At 57.0% G+C, this 12,792-nt stretch overlaps 1 protein-coding gene across 1 annotated transcript; it reads left to right on the top strand.

The window, feature by feature from the left end:
• The first annotated feature begins 8,946 nt into the window (after nt 1–8,946).
• Nucleotides 8,947–9,910, top strand: LOC138100584 (zinc finger protein interacting with ribonucleoprotein K-like). Its single transcript, XM_068998456.1, has one exon. It carries the CDS (start codon nt 9,157–9,159, stop codon nt 9,754–9,756), a length of 600 nt encoding a protein of 199 aa, XP_068854557.1. The 5' UTR covers nt 8,947–9,156; the 3' UTR covers nt 9,757–9,910.
• Nucleotides 9,911–12,792: the final 2,882 nt, after the last annotated feature.

Below are 12,792 nucleotides of genomic sequence, written 5' to 3'. Positions count from 1 at the left end.
TGTCCAGGGAGCACCCAGAGTGTCCAAGGAGCACCCAGAGTTTCCAAGGAGCACCCAGAGCGTCCAAGGAGCACCCAAAGTGTCCTGAGAGCACCCAGAGTGTCCGGAGGGCACCCAGAGTTCAGGAGCACCCAGAGTTTTTTGAGAGCACCCAGAGTGTCCAGAGGGCACCCAGAGTGTCCAGAGAGCACCCAGAGTGTCCAGAAGGCGCCCAGAGTGTCCAAGGGGCACCCAGAGCATCCTGAGGGCACCCAGAGTGTCCAGAAGGCACCCAGACTGTCCACAAGCACCCAGAGTGTCCGGGGAGCACCCAGCATGTCCAGAGAGCACCCAGACTGTCCAAGGAGCACCCAGAGTGTCCGGAGAGCACCCAGAGTGTCCTGAGAGCACCCAGAGTGTCCAGGGGACACCCAGATTGTCCTGGGAGCACCCAGTGAGTCCAAGGAGCACCCAGAGTGTCCTGAGAGCTCCCAGAGTGTCCAGAGAGCATCCAGCACGTCCGGGGAGCACCCAGCATGTCCAGAGAGCACCCAGAGTGTCCGGGGAGCACCCAGCATGTCCAGAGAGCACCCAGACTGTCCAAGGAGCACCCAGAGTGTCCTGAGAGCACCCAGAGTGTCCGGAGAGCACCCTGAGTGTCCTGAGAGCACCCAGTGAGTCCAAGGAGCACCCAGAGTGTCCTGAGAGCGCCCAGAGTGTCCAGAGAGCATCCAGCACGTCCGGGTAGCACCCAGAGTGTCCAAGGGGCACCCAGAGTGTCCAAGAAGCACCCAGAGTGTCCTGAGAGCACCCAGAGTGTCCAAGGAGCACCCAGAGTGTCCTGAGAGCACCCAGAGTGTCCAGGGGACACCCAGATTGTCCTGGGAGCACCCAGTGAGTCCAAGGAGCACCCAGAGTGTCCTTAGAGCGCCCAGAGTGTCCAGAGAGCATCCAGCACGTCCGGGTAGCACCCAGAGTGTCCAAGGGGCACCCAGAGTGTCCAGGGGCACGCAGAGTGTCCTTGGAGCACCCAAAGTGTCCTTGGAGCACCCAGAGTGTCCAGAGAGCATCCAGCACGTCCGGGTAGCACCCAGAGTGTCCAAGAAGCACCCAGAGTGTCCAGGGGGCACCCAGAATGTCCAAGGGGCACCCAGAGTGTCCAGGAGTGGGGGAGACAGAGGAGTAGAAACTCCTGCAATTAAAGGAGGCTTTGATTTACAACCCTGGAAGTGACCAGCTCTGGCTTAATTGACAGCGATTTGAGGACTTTAAGCAACAGGATTCCAAACTTGTGTTCCTATCATTGTAAGTAAAATTGTACACTGGGTGTTTTGGTGAAGGGTTTTAAAATAGAATCGTGTGATTTTATATAGTTTAAGTTAAGAATTTAGATGGTATAAGAGGGACATCTGTGTGTACGTGACATGAGAAGTTCTTGGTCAAGACACAGCTGCATTGCAGTGAGGAGTGCCACAGGTGATAGGTCATTAATCTAAAACAAAGTGTCGTTTTAATTATCTATTGGATTAGAAAGTTATAAATTACGGTGTAACCCTAAATCTTGGGACGAGTCGCCATTACTCGGAGGTGTTGTAAAATCTCACGCCTCGACTGGTGCGTTTGTTATTTTAAACAATGAATTCGTGTAGTTGCATAGTCCCATCCCTTAAAGTTAATTTCCTCCGACACGTGAAAGCGCCAGAAAGGGACACCTGTGCCCCAGTGCAGTCGGAGCTGCTGGTCCCCACACAGATGCCCTTTGCTCGTTTCACCTCCCTCTATTTCCGAGTGATTGTACTTAAAATGAAAAATAAAGTGACTTTTTGAAGGCTCCAATTTCAAAACCATTGCTCTAAACCCTTCTCCCTTTCCCTGTGCAGCTGTGGTTGCTCTGGCTCTCTGCTGCCTGCAGTTGTGCCTCCTGGCAGCTGTTCCTCTGTGTCCAAGGCTTGTCCCTGCCAGTGCTGCCAGAGCCCAGCCCAGCCCTGGGGGCTCAGCCCTGCCCTGCAGAGCCCTCCCAGCACAGGGCAGTGCCCAGGGGCATCTCCCTGGCAGCAGGGCCTGAAGGGCAGCTCAGACAGAGGGAGATGCTGCAAGCCAAGGTGCTGCTGGTGCTGTCTGCAGGCAGAGGAGTGTGAGGAGGCACTTCCTGAGGGAGATCTGAGGCAGAGCTGCTGATCCCCAGGGTGGCAGTGCAGGAGTCTCAGTGACACAGACAAACCTGAGAGCCCCTTTCCCTTCCCTTGAGGAGAAAGCTGAGAGCAGCCCTGGCCATGCAGCACCACCTCCCCAGCAGGAGGAGTCTGCCCTGAGGGGGGCCGCTCCTTCCACCTCCAACTGCTCCCCACAGCCCATGGGGAGCTCCCAGGCAGGCTGAGAGCTGCCCCTGGCAGGTGGCAGATGCCCTGGCCTGGCAAAGAGCCCTCAGGGCTGCAGGAGCTGCTCTGCAGGACAGCCCTGGGCACCCCTGGCTGCTGCCCACCTTCAGAGCCTGCAGCCGGCCCTGGCAGCAGGAGCCGTCCTGCCCTGTCCCTCTGACGGTGCCCAGGGCAGCCCCGCTCTGCAGCACATCCTCCCCCAAGGCAGGAACGGCAGCAGAGCCATCCTCACAGCCAGGGCAGCCGTGTCATGGGCCAGAATGATCTCTGGGAGCAGAATTCTCTGAGTCTTTCCACTGAATTCTCTGTGCCTGTCCTTTCCCTGGGTCTCTGTTGCAGATGGAAGCTGCTGGTGCCATTCTCAGCTTGAAGCCCTCTTTTGATGCAAGCAGATGTTGCCAGCTGTGTTCAGCAGCTGTGGCTCAATGTTTCTGCAAAGCTTTTGTGTTCCTCATGGAACCAAGGAGCCATTGTGACACTGCAGGGGCTGATGGCATCAAGGAGACAATTGTGACAGTACAGAACCTCCTAGAAACAAGGCTCCAGTGTGATACCGTGGGGAATCATGGAATCAAGGAGCCCATTGTGACACGGCCAGGCCGCATGGAACCAATGGTCCATGGTTACACTGCGGATTCAAGAAGACCATGGTGACACCACGGAGCATCATGGAACCATACGTCCATTGTGACACAGCGGGGCCTCATGGAAACAAGGGCACCATTGTGGCAAAGCAGGGCCTAATGGAAGCATGGAGAGCATTGGGACATTGTGGGGAATCATGGAAGCATGGAGAGCATTGTGACACTAAGGAAACTCCTGGAACCAAGATGACCACTGGCACATCATGGAACCTCATGGAAGCAAGGCTCCATGATGACTTTGGAGGGCCTCATGGAGCACAGGATCCATTGTGACACAGCAGGACCTGGTGCAACCAAGGAGCCTTTGTGATACTCCAGATGCGCATGGAAGCCAGGGTGCACTGAGACACAGCGGGGCCTTGTTGGAACCAAAGACACCTCTGCAAAAAGCAGGCTAGCTCATAGAAGCAAGGAGTCCATTGTTACAACATAAAACCTCCGGGTGGGGAACAAAGGTTGCGTGAGGGGAATAGAAAACATAAACGATGTAATAGAAGGGAAAAAGGGAAAAAAACCTAAAGTAAAATAGATTTTACAGTGAAATAGCATAAAATAACTATGGGGAAAAAAGAAAATAATGCCAGAGCTGATTCTGTTGCGACTTTGCAGTTCTTCTCCGAGCTGGGTCTGAGCCAGGAGCCGGTGGGCTGGGAGAGACATCGCTGCTGAGGGGCTGAATATTTCCGAAACTAAAGGATCAAGGGACACCTTGAGGTTCCAGCAGTCCCCACGCACACGTTCGATTCCCTCATTTCAAGCTGAAAGCTCAGCTCCACTTGTGACTCTGCTTTGTAGCGATGGATGGAAACATTCCCCGCAATTCCCGTCCAAAGAGCCCGGCAAGGTTCGCGTCGGGAGAGCTCCCTCGGGGCAGCCCCGGCTCCTGCCCTGCTTGAGTCCCTCTCGAGCCCGCTGTGGTTTCCAGCTGCTTCGCTCCGGCTGCCCCAAATGCCCGTGAATTGCACGGAACTGGAACAGATCCGAGTCCTCGTGGCTCGGGCTAAGGGCAGGGAGAGGTCACTGAGGGATCGCCATCGCGGCCACAAGAGCCCCGACGTGGGGAATGAACTGGATTTGGGACGGAGCGGATCAGAACAGGAGAGTGAGGAGGAAAATAAACCCTGGAACAGAACCTTCCCCCGACCTCTTTCTCCTTGCCGGAGTTCACTTTATGCCCGGCTCCTCCCTGCTGTGCCCAGCGGGGCAGGGAGAAGGGATGGGAGTCGCGCTCAGTTCGTGCCGCTGCTTCCCCTCGGGGACAGGAATCCTTCCCTGCTCCGGCGCGGGGTCCCTGCCATGGGGTCAGTCCCTGCCCTGGCCAGCGGGGGGTCCCTCCCATGGGGTCAGACCCTGCCCTGGCCAGCGGGGGTCCCTCCCATGGGGTCAGTCCCTGCCCTGGCCAGCGGGGGTCCCTCCCATGGGGTCAGTCCCTGCCCTGGCCAGCGGGGGGTCCCTCCCATGGGGTCAGTCCCTGCCCTGGCCAGCGGGGGGTCCCTCCCCACCCGTGCGGTCACTCCCCGGCCCGGCCCTGAGGCGCGGGGCAGTCGCGGGGCAGCCGCGCTCCGGCCCCGTCAGCGGCAGCGCCGCTTCGTGCCGGGCAGGAGCGGCAGAAGGAGCCGGGCGGCGGCGGGGGCTGAATCCCGGCAGCAGCGAGGAGGAAGAAGAGGAAGAAGAGGAAGAAGAGGAAGAAGAGGAAGAAGAGGAAGAAGAGGAAGAGGAAGAAGAGGAAGAAGAGGAAGAAGAGGAAGGGGCCGGGGCCGCCTGCGGTGTCCGATCCCCGGCAGCAGCGGGGAGGCCTCGGGCAGCGGCGGCGGGCGGGGCCCTTTGGAGCCGCCCCGAGGGCTCGGTGCCGACCTGGGCCCTTGAAGGAGCCGCTCGGCGGGACGGGCGAGCTGGGAACGAGAGAAAACGCCGAGGAAAGAAGAAAATCCGATCAAAGAGCCGCACCGAGAGGCGTCTCCGCCGACCCGTGGCACCCAGAAACCCCGGAAAATCGCTGCCATGCACTAAGGAACCTTTCCGTGCGCAGCCAGGGGCGCAGAGGGGGGATCCTTATGAAGTCCCCTCCCCTCAGTCCCTCCTGGGCACGGCCGGGCATTAGCGCAGCTCCCGGGGCTGTGTCCCGGCACCGGCTGCTGCCACAGGGCACGGGGCTGCCGCGCTCGGGCATTAAACGCGACAGATTTGGGGAGCAGGGACAGCCACAGAAAGCCTCGGGGAGCCCTCGGGAGCCTGGAGCTGCACGAGGGCCACAAAGGATGCCCTGGACACAGCGATGGCCCCAGCAGCGGCTCTGCCCCCCAGCACGGGGCTGTGTCCCAGACCCCCCGCTCCAGCCCGAGGTTTGGGGGCGGCAGCGGAGCTGCTGGACGGAGGACGGCTGGAGGAGCAGGAGCGGGAGGAAGAGGAGGGATAAAGGGGGAGGGCGGGAGGAAGAGGCGGGACAGAGGAGGAAGGAAGAGGAGCCTCCATGTGCATCCATCGCTCTCTGTGCCCGCAGCTCTGGGCCTCGGGAACACCGCTCCCCCCATCCCGCAGGTGACCGGGGAGGGGCAGCTCGCCCCAAATATCTTGGGCGGTGCCTGGGGTTGTTTTGGGAGAGGGGATTTTTGGAGCTTGGAGGACTCCAGCACCGAGCCCCAAATATCTTTGTTGGTTCCTGGGGAAGGGGGGTTTGGTGGGGCGGGGGAGGGGAGGCGGATGTTTGGGTCTTGCAGGGCTCCGAATGTGAGTCGCAAATGCCCCTTGGGGGATATTGGGGAGCCCCCGGCACGCGGGGTTTTGGGGGTCCCGGTGGCGGCTGCCGGGAGAAATGGGATGGGGCGGGATGGGGCCCGGGAAGGGTGGGATGTGGATTGGGGTGTGGGATGAAGTGTGGCGGAGGGGGATGGGCGGGATGGGGCCTGGGATGAGGCAGACGAAGGTTGGGGATGATGAGGCCGGGGGGACCCCAGTCCTCAGGGGCCCGCGGGGTATCCGCCAGCTCCGAGGGAGTTTTGGGGCACCCCTAATCCTGAGGGGGCGGTGCTGGCAGCGGGGGACACGTGGCTCCGGCACCTCTGGCCCCAGCTGAGCCCCCCCCGCCCCCAGCGCCCCCCGGAGCGGAATTTGGGGAGGGGGAGGTGGGGGCGGCCAGGCCGGGCCCCCCCGCGCTGTCCCGGCGGGGGCCGAGTGCGGGCGGGAGCCCCGCGGGGCCCGGCCCTGCCCGGGCACGGCTGATGCCGCCCGCCCGCGCTCCGCACTGGTCCGGACTGGTGCTCCCAGTGCCGTGCGGGGCGGGGCCGCTCTGGGGACCCCCCAGGGCACAGCGCGGCTGCTTTGGGGCTGTCGGCAGCGCCCGGCGCTGGGCATGGGGCGTGTGGGGGCAGCTGGGGCCGCACTGGTGGCACTGGTGGTGCTGGGAGCCCCCCCGGGCGCGGGGTGAGCGGTGAGAAGGGGGGCGGGTCTGGGACCCCAAATTGAGCGAAATGGGGAATGGAACCCCCAAAGGGAGCAGGAGGGGCCTGGAACCCCCAAAACCAAGGCCGGGGGAGGGGAGGTGGGGATTGGGGATGGGGAAGGTGCAGAAGGAGGAGGGGAAGAGGGGGCTGGGACCCCCAAGCAAAGCGGGGTGGGGATGGGACACCCAAATTGAGCTGGAATGGGGCTGTGGATTGGGGGAACGCTGAGAAAGGGGAGGAGAGGGGAGGGTGTTCTGGTTTGGCCAAATTTAGAAATATATCCTCTGAGAGAAGGCACAACCACCCCTCCCCCTCCAGGTTCGGGGAAAAAATAAATTTTCCTCGAAGGAAAGTGAAGGAGATAAAACTATTTATTTACCAAAAACACAGGAAAGAAAAATAATGCTAAATAATAAAATCTGTCGCTGTGGAGGAAAAGAACCTAGGAAAGTTTTAGAGTCCTCCCTTTGGTCTCCTCGGAGCTGGGGCTTGGCCCAGGCCCAGGCCCTCTGTGCCCGGTGGAAAGTCCTCCCGATGTGCTCTGATGTTAAAGCAATCAAGCAGTCCAGTAGAAAAGGGGATTTTCCAGGGGAGGAAAAATTCAGCTCTCAGTTTCTCTCCGGAGAACAAGCAGCTGAACAACTGGCCAAAAAAGAAACTGTTCTGGGCGCAGCCAGCCGGGTGCTTCCCCCCTCCCCTGCCACAGCTGGGAAACCAATTGCTATCTGTGTGTGAGCTTGAACAAGCTGCAAACTGCCCTGAAAAAGTTTTGCTCAGTTTTTTCCTTCCCCCTCTCAGGCTCAGTTTAGAGGCATAGAAAGGCACAGGAATTAATTTCTGGGCATAGGCAGCGATATGGGATACACATCATAAGGTCACCCCAAGACAGAGGGAAAGGTGGGGTTGGGACAGCAGAAGAGCGGTTCCATGGGGGTGCAGCCCTGTCCCCCAGCACCTGAGCCCTGGAGCGATTCCCTGGGGCTCTGGGGAAGGGAGGGATCCGCACTGGGGGGGTCCCCAACCCCCCTGTCCATCCCTGGGCTGATCGGGGGCTCCCCCCACACAGCAGCCGGTGCTGCGGCAGCCGTGGGGCAGAGGGGGTGGGAAAGGGGGGGCAGGGTGGGAGTGGAGGAGGAGCGGGAGGAAGAGTAGGGAGAGAGGAGGAGGAGGAGCTGGAGAACCACGAGGTTCCACCGCCCGCCCACTGTGTCCGCAGCACCCCCAGCCCCGGTAGCATCTTCCCCCCCATCCTGCAGGTGAGCGGGGAGGGGGAGCTCACCCCAAATCTATCGGGGGTCACCAGGAGGGGTTTTTTTGGAGGGGTGTTTGGAGCTTGCAGATTCTGGAATCGAGCCCCAGATGTCCTTGCATGTCCCTGGGAGGGATTTTTGGGCCAGAGGGGATATGTGGATCTTGCAGGACTCCAAAGCTGAGCCATAATTGCCCCTTGGGGGTCTTGGGGGGTCCATGTGAGGATCGCCCGGTCCTGGCGGGGTTGGACATTGGGTTTGGGGATCCCCAGGAGAGCTGGGGGCTGGAACACAGGACCCCTGGAGTGGGGAGAGCAGAGAGGGACGATACCAGAGCTGGGGGCCCCCAAGAGCCTGGAAAGGTGGGGGGGCCTGGAGATGAGACAGGGCTGGGACCCCTCAGCCCTAAAAGGGGCGGTGAGGAGAGGGGGGAGCCCCAAGTGCCTGGAGTGGAGGGAGGCTGAAAAGGGGACCCTGGGACCTCTGGGAGCCAAAGCAGAATCAGGAAAAAAGGGACCTTTGGGACCCCCAAAACCCCCCAGCATCCCTAAGCAGGACCCCAGAGAGGGGGATCCCCAGGACCCCCGGGACCCCCAGCAGCCCTGACAAGGGGGACCCCCAGAACCCCAAAGTGAGGAGACTGGAAAGGGGGAACTCCTGGAGGCCGTTTTGGAGTCATTCTTGATTTTTTGTTGGTTTTATGGACACCAGGTACCCGGTGACTTCTAGAGGTGGACTTGGGCAGGAGGAAGCCCCAACCCAACACACTCATCCCTTGTTTCTCCATAAACCAGGATTTCCCATTCCCAACCCTTGGCCAGATGGAGGAGGAGGCTGCGAGGAAGAGGAAGATGCCCCGGGACCCCCAGGCAGGTGAGGAGGAAGTCAGTGCCCCTTTCCCCCTCTCTCCTGCTCCATCTCCCAGCCCAGCATCGCCCCCGGCTGCAGGACAACCCCGCTGCCGACGCCGTCCTGCCGGGGACGGACTGGGGGGATCTCCTTCCCCTTCCCTGTGGCACGGAGGCAAATCCCATCCTCTCCTTGTCCTTCCTCCCCAGACAAGGAGCTGAGGACGGAGCCCAGGGAGGACAAATCCCCGCGGCAGAACCTGGTGGAAGAGGCCGTTTTGAGCGGCTCCACAGCTCAGGAATCCAATGGGGAGGAAAAGCCCCGGAGATCCCGCAGGAGGAGGGGCTGCAAACGCAGCCCAGGGTGCCCTGAGGAGGAAAGACCCACCCTGTGCCGGGAAGGCAGCCGGAGATGCAGCCAGAGGTCAGAGCTGGTGGTTCATGAGCAGCTTCACGATGGGGAGAAGCCCCACACGTGTGGGGAATGTGGGAAGAGCTTCAGGCGGAGCTCCCACCTGATCAACCACCAGAGGATCCACACTGGGGAGAAGCCCTATGAGTGTGGGGAATGTGGGAAGAGCTTCAGCCAGAGCTCCAGCCTGATCAACCACCAGAGGATGCACACTGGGGAGAGGCCCTATGAGTGTGGGGAATGTGGGAAGAGCTTCAGCCAGAGGTCCTACCTGATCAATCACCAGAGGATCCACACTGGGGAGAGGCCCTATGAGTGTGGGGAATGTGGGAAGAGCTTCAGCCAGAGCTCCCACCTGATCAACCACCAGAGGATGCACACTGGGGAGAGGCCCTACGAGTGTGGGGAATGTGGGAAGAGCTTCAGGTACAGCTCTGACCTGAACCGCCACCGGCGCATCCACACTGGGGAGAGGCCCTACGAGTGTCCCCAGTGTGGGAAGAGGTTTCAGACCAGCTCCACTCTCCTCCTGCACGAGCGGATTCACACGGATGAGAGGCCCTTCCGCTGCCCCGAATGCAGGAAGGGCTTCAAGCAAAACTCAGCCCTCGTCATGCACCGGCGCATCCACACCGGGGAGAGGCCCTACGAGTGTTCCGAGTGTGGGAAGAGCTTCTCAGAGAGGTCCTCCTTGATCGTCCACTGGCGCATCCACACCGGGGAGAGGCCCTACGAGTGTCTTGAGTGTGGGAAGAGCTTCTCCAGGAGCTCTCACTTGACCAGACACCAACAGAGGCACCGCTAAGGGAAGCCCTGCGAGTGCCCCGACTGTGGGAAGAGCTTTGTCCTCTGCTCCAGCTCCATCTCCCATCAGAGGAGCCACGTTTGGCAGAGCCCTGGTGACCCACATTCCCTGTGATCCGTGTTGGGAAGACCCCTGGCTGGTGCTCTCCACGTTCTCCTGGATCCCTGTAGGCACCTGGGTGAACGCAGGGGCAGGAACATCCATCGGGACTCAGATCAACATTGGAAATTCATTGGGAAGAGCTGATTTTTTACCTTTACACTCTAAAATTTTCATCTGCTCTGTCCAATTGTTTTTTCTGGTGGTATCAAGCAACCCTGGATGATCTTGGAGATCTTCTGCAGCCTAAGTAATTTCTGTGTTAATCCCACTGAAACAACCAAAATTGAGGTAGAAATAAAGAAATTAAACAAAGAGATCTAAAGCGGCACCATATTACCGGAATTTGGGGTTGAATTTGGGGTTCAGAGGAATATTTGGGAGGATCTGAGTGTTGTGGGGCTGTGAAGCCAGGCAGACTGGGGCCACAATCTTGTGTTGTCAGAACGTGTCCACCTGAGCCCACCTATTCTACAGGAATTCCGGTTGTCTGTCCCAGTCCCTGCTCTGGGTCTCTCCCTTTGGGGTGTGACGTCCAATGTCGGGAAAGGCGCGGGAGACGAGCTCATGATTTCATGATCGGCAAGCCTCGATTTTATTGTCTTTTCATCTCTTATTTATACAACACTTAAACAGCTCATACATATTGCAAAACCTGAGCTCATGATTGGTCATCTTCTCTCGTGGGAACAACACACCCCGCAGTGATGGTTTCTTCATTCCAGTCTGCTCTGGCTTGTGTCCTGTTGGACACCCTGTTGATAAGAAACCCCTTTTCCCACGACAGGCTGACTCCTACATCCTGCAAGGCTCTATCTTATCATGTCCTCTGCTGCGCAGCCATTCCTCAGATAAGCTCTCTACACTTCCTCCGTTTTCTTTATGTGCTATCATGCTCAGAGTTGTTGTTTTTAGGAGTACCCTCTTGATACAAGTTAGAGCGCAGCTGAACAGGACTAATCCTACCAAAACCATGATCAATAAGAGAAACAATGTTTTTACCATGCTTTTTACCCAACCACCCAATCCCAGTTCACTGACCAGCCCATCTAGGCCAAAGAAACCTGTATCTTCCTTAATTTTTTGAGAGTGATTTATAAGCTGTTGAATCTCTGCATGAATAGAGCGAGAATGATCATTTAGATCCATGCAGCATAGTCCCTCAAATTCTTCACACCCGTGTCCATGAGCTAACAACAGAAAATCAATAGCAGCTCTATTTTGTAATACAGCATGTTGGACTGTGCTTAAATCATCTGCAAGCGCGGACAGTACTCTACTTGTTCCATTTGCTTGCTTCACTACCCAGCAGCTTAATCTCTCTATATTGCGATGAGCTCGAGCTGCTTTCCTTGTCCTTTTTCCGGCGTCTGTGAATGCAGTAATGGCATTGTGGACAGGCTTATCTTCTCGCAAGGGTTTTGAAATCCAGTTCCATACTCCTATCCACTGTAATGCCTTGGGAAACAGGGGACCGGTCTGAATTTTGGCTCCTGAGGACAACAGGGCTTCCGTGAGTAATGAAGAATTTAGCAAGTACCAGTCCAAGGCAGGTTTTTCCATTGGGAGATTGATGCACTCAGGTTCTTGTCCTCCAATTTCCAAAATGCGCAAACGTCCTTTCTTAATTAAATTAGCCAAATTTTCAAGTTTTGTGGTAATAGTTTTTCGTTGCTGCAACTGTGGTGATATCCATTCTAAAACCGTCAGCTCCCCCGTTTTCTTTAGCTGCGTAATTGCGCCGAGGAGGTGAGTTTCAGAATTCCAAATAGTAAGAGAGAGGGGAATGTCTGGATTGAGACGCGAAACAAAACCGTCTGTGATACAGGTGGTGATTTGTTGTAGAGCTTCTTGCTGCTGCGGCGTTAGGTGTACCGGTGTGCATGGATCTGATCCTTTTAGTAAGGGACGGAGCTGGTCTAAAAGAACATTGGGGATTCCTACTATTGGCTTTAACCACTGCAGATCACCTAACAGTTTTTGAGCGTCATTTAAAGTGGTGATTGAGGCTTGGATATGTAGTTTTTGAGGCTTCACTCTTTGATTGGTGATGACCCATCCTAAATACTTCCACAGGGAGGATATTTGAATTTTGTTAGCAGCTATTACTAAAGACCATTCTTGAAGAGAGGAGGTAATAAGCTGAATTTCTGTTTGGTCAAAAGGCTCCTTCTGCGCAAACAAAATATCATCCATATAATGATAAATGATGGTCTGAGGTAACTTTTGTCGCAGTGGTTGCAACGCTGCATCGACATACAATTGACATATGGTGGGAGAGTTGCGCATTCCCTGCGGCAATACGGTCCACTCAAAACGTTTGTCTGGTTCACCACGATTAAGAGCAGGCAATGAAAAGGCAAATTGCTTCGTATCATCTGGATGTAGTGGAATTGTGAAAAAGCAATCTTTCAAGTCAATAATAAGAAGAGGCCAATCTTGTGGCAACATTGCTGGATTAGGGAGTCCTGGCTGCAGCGCTCCCATAGGCTCCATACGAGCATTGACAGTTCGAAGGTCTTGTAGCAGACGAAACGTGCCATTTTTCTTTTGGATGACAAAAATTGGGGTGTTCCATGGGCTTGTCGACGGCTTAAGATGTCCTTGTTGAAGCTGCTCATTGACTAGAGCGTGTGCTTGAAGCAGATTTTCCCGTTTTAAAGGCCATTGCTTAACCACTACAGGGTTATTGTCAGTCCATCTTAGTGGCAGCGGGAAATTCCAAGCAACGGCCCTTAGCAGAAATGGCGATCATCGGTAAGCACAAAACCCATTTGGGCCAATACATCTCTTCTGAGGAGGCAGTCAACTGTGGGGGGTAGAGGGGCGATAGAAAAAGTTGCGGTAGTTTTCTTGCCCTCAATTTCTACAGTTATCAGCGGAGATTTGTGTGCTAGTTTCATTCCTCCGACACCAGTGATGGCTGTCATTGCTGGC

This window comes from Aphelocoma coerulescens, unplaced genomic scaffold, assembly GCF_041296385.1.
Source record: "Aphelocoma coerulescens isolate FSJ_1873_10779 unplaced genomic scaffold, UR_Acoe_1.0 HiC_scaffold_116, whole genome shotgun sequence".
NCBI lineage: Eukaryota > Metazoa > Chordata > Aves > Passeriformes > Corvidae > Aphelocoma > Aphelocoma coerulescens.
This window is presented reverse-complemented; position numbering and strand designations above follow the sequence as displayed.

Excerpts from the sequence above, each read along its gene's own strand:
- LOC138100584 (XM_068998456.1), top strand. The coding sequence starts at position 9,157 with ATGCACACTGGGGAGAGGCCCTATGAGTGTGGGGAATGTGGGAAGAGC.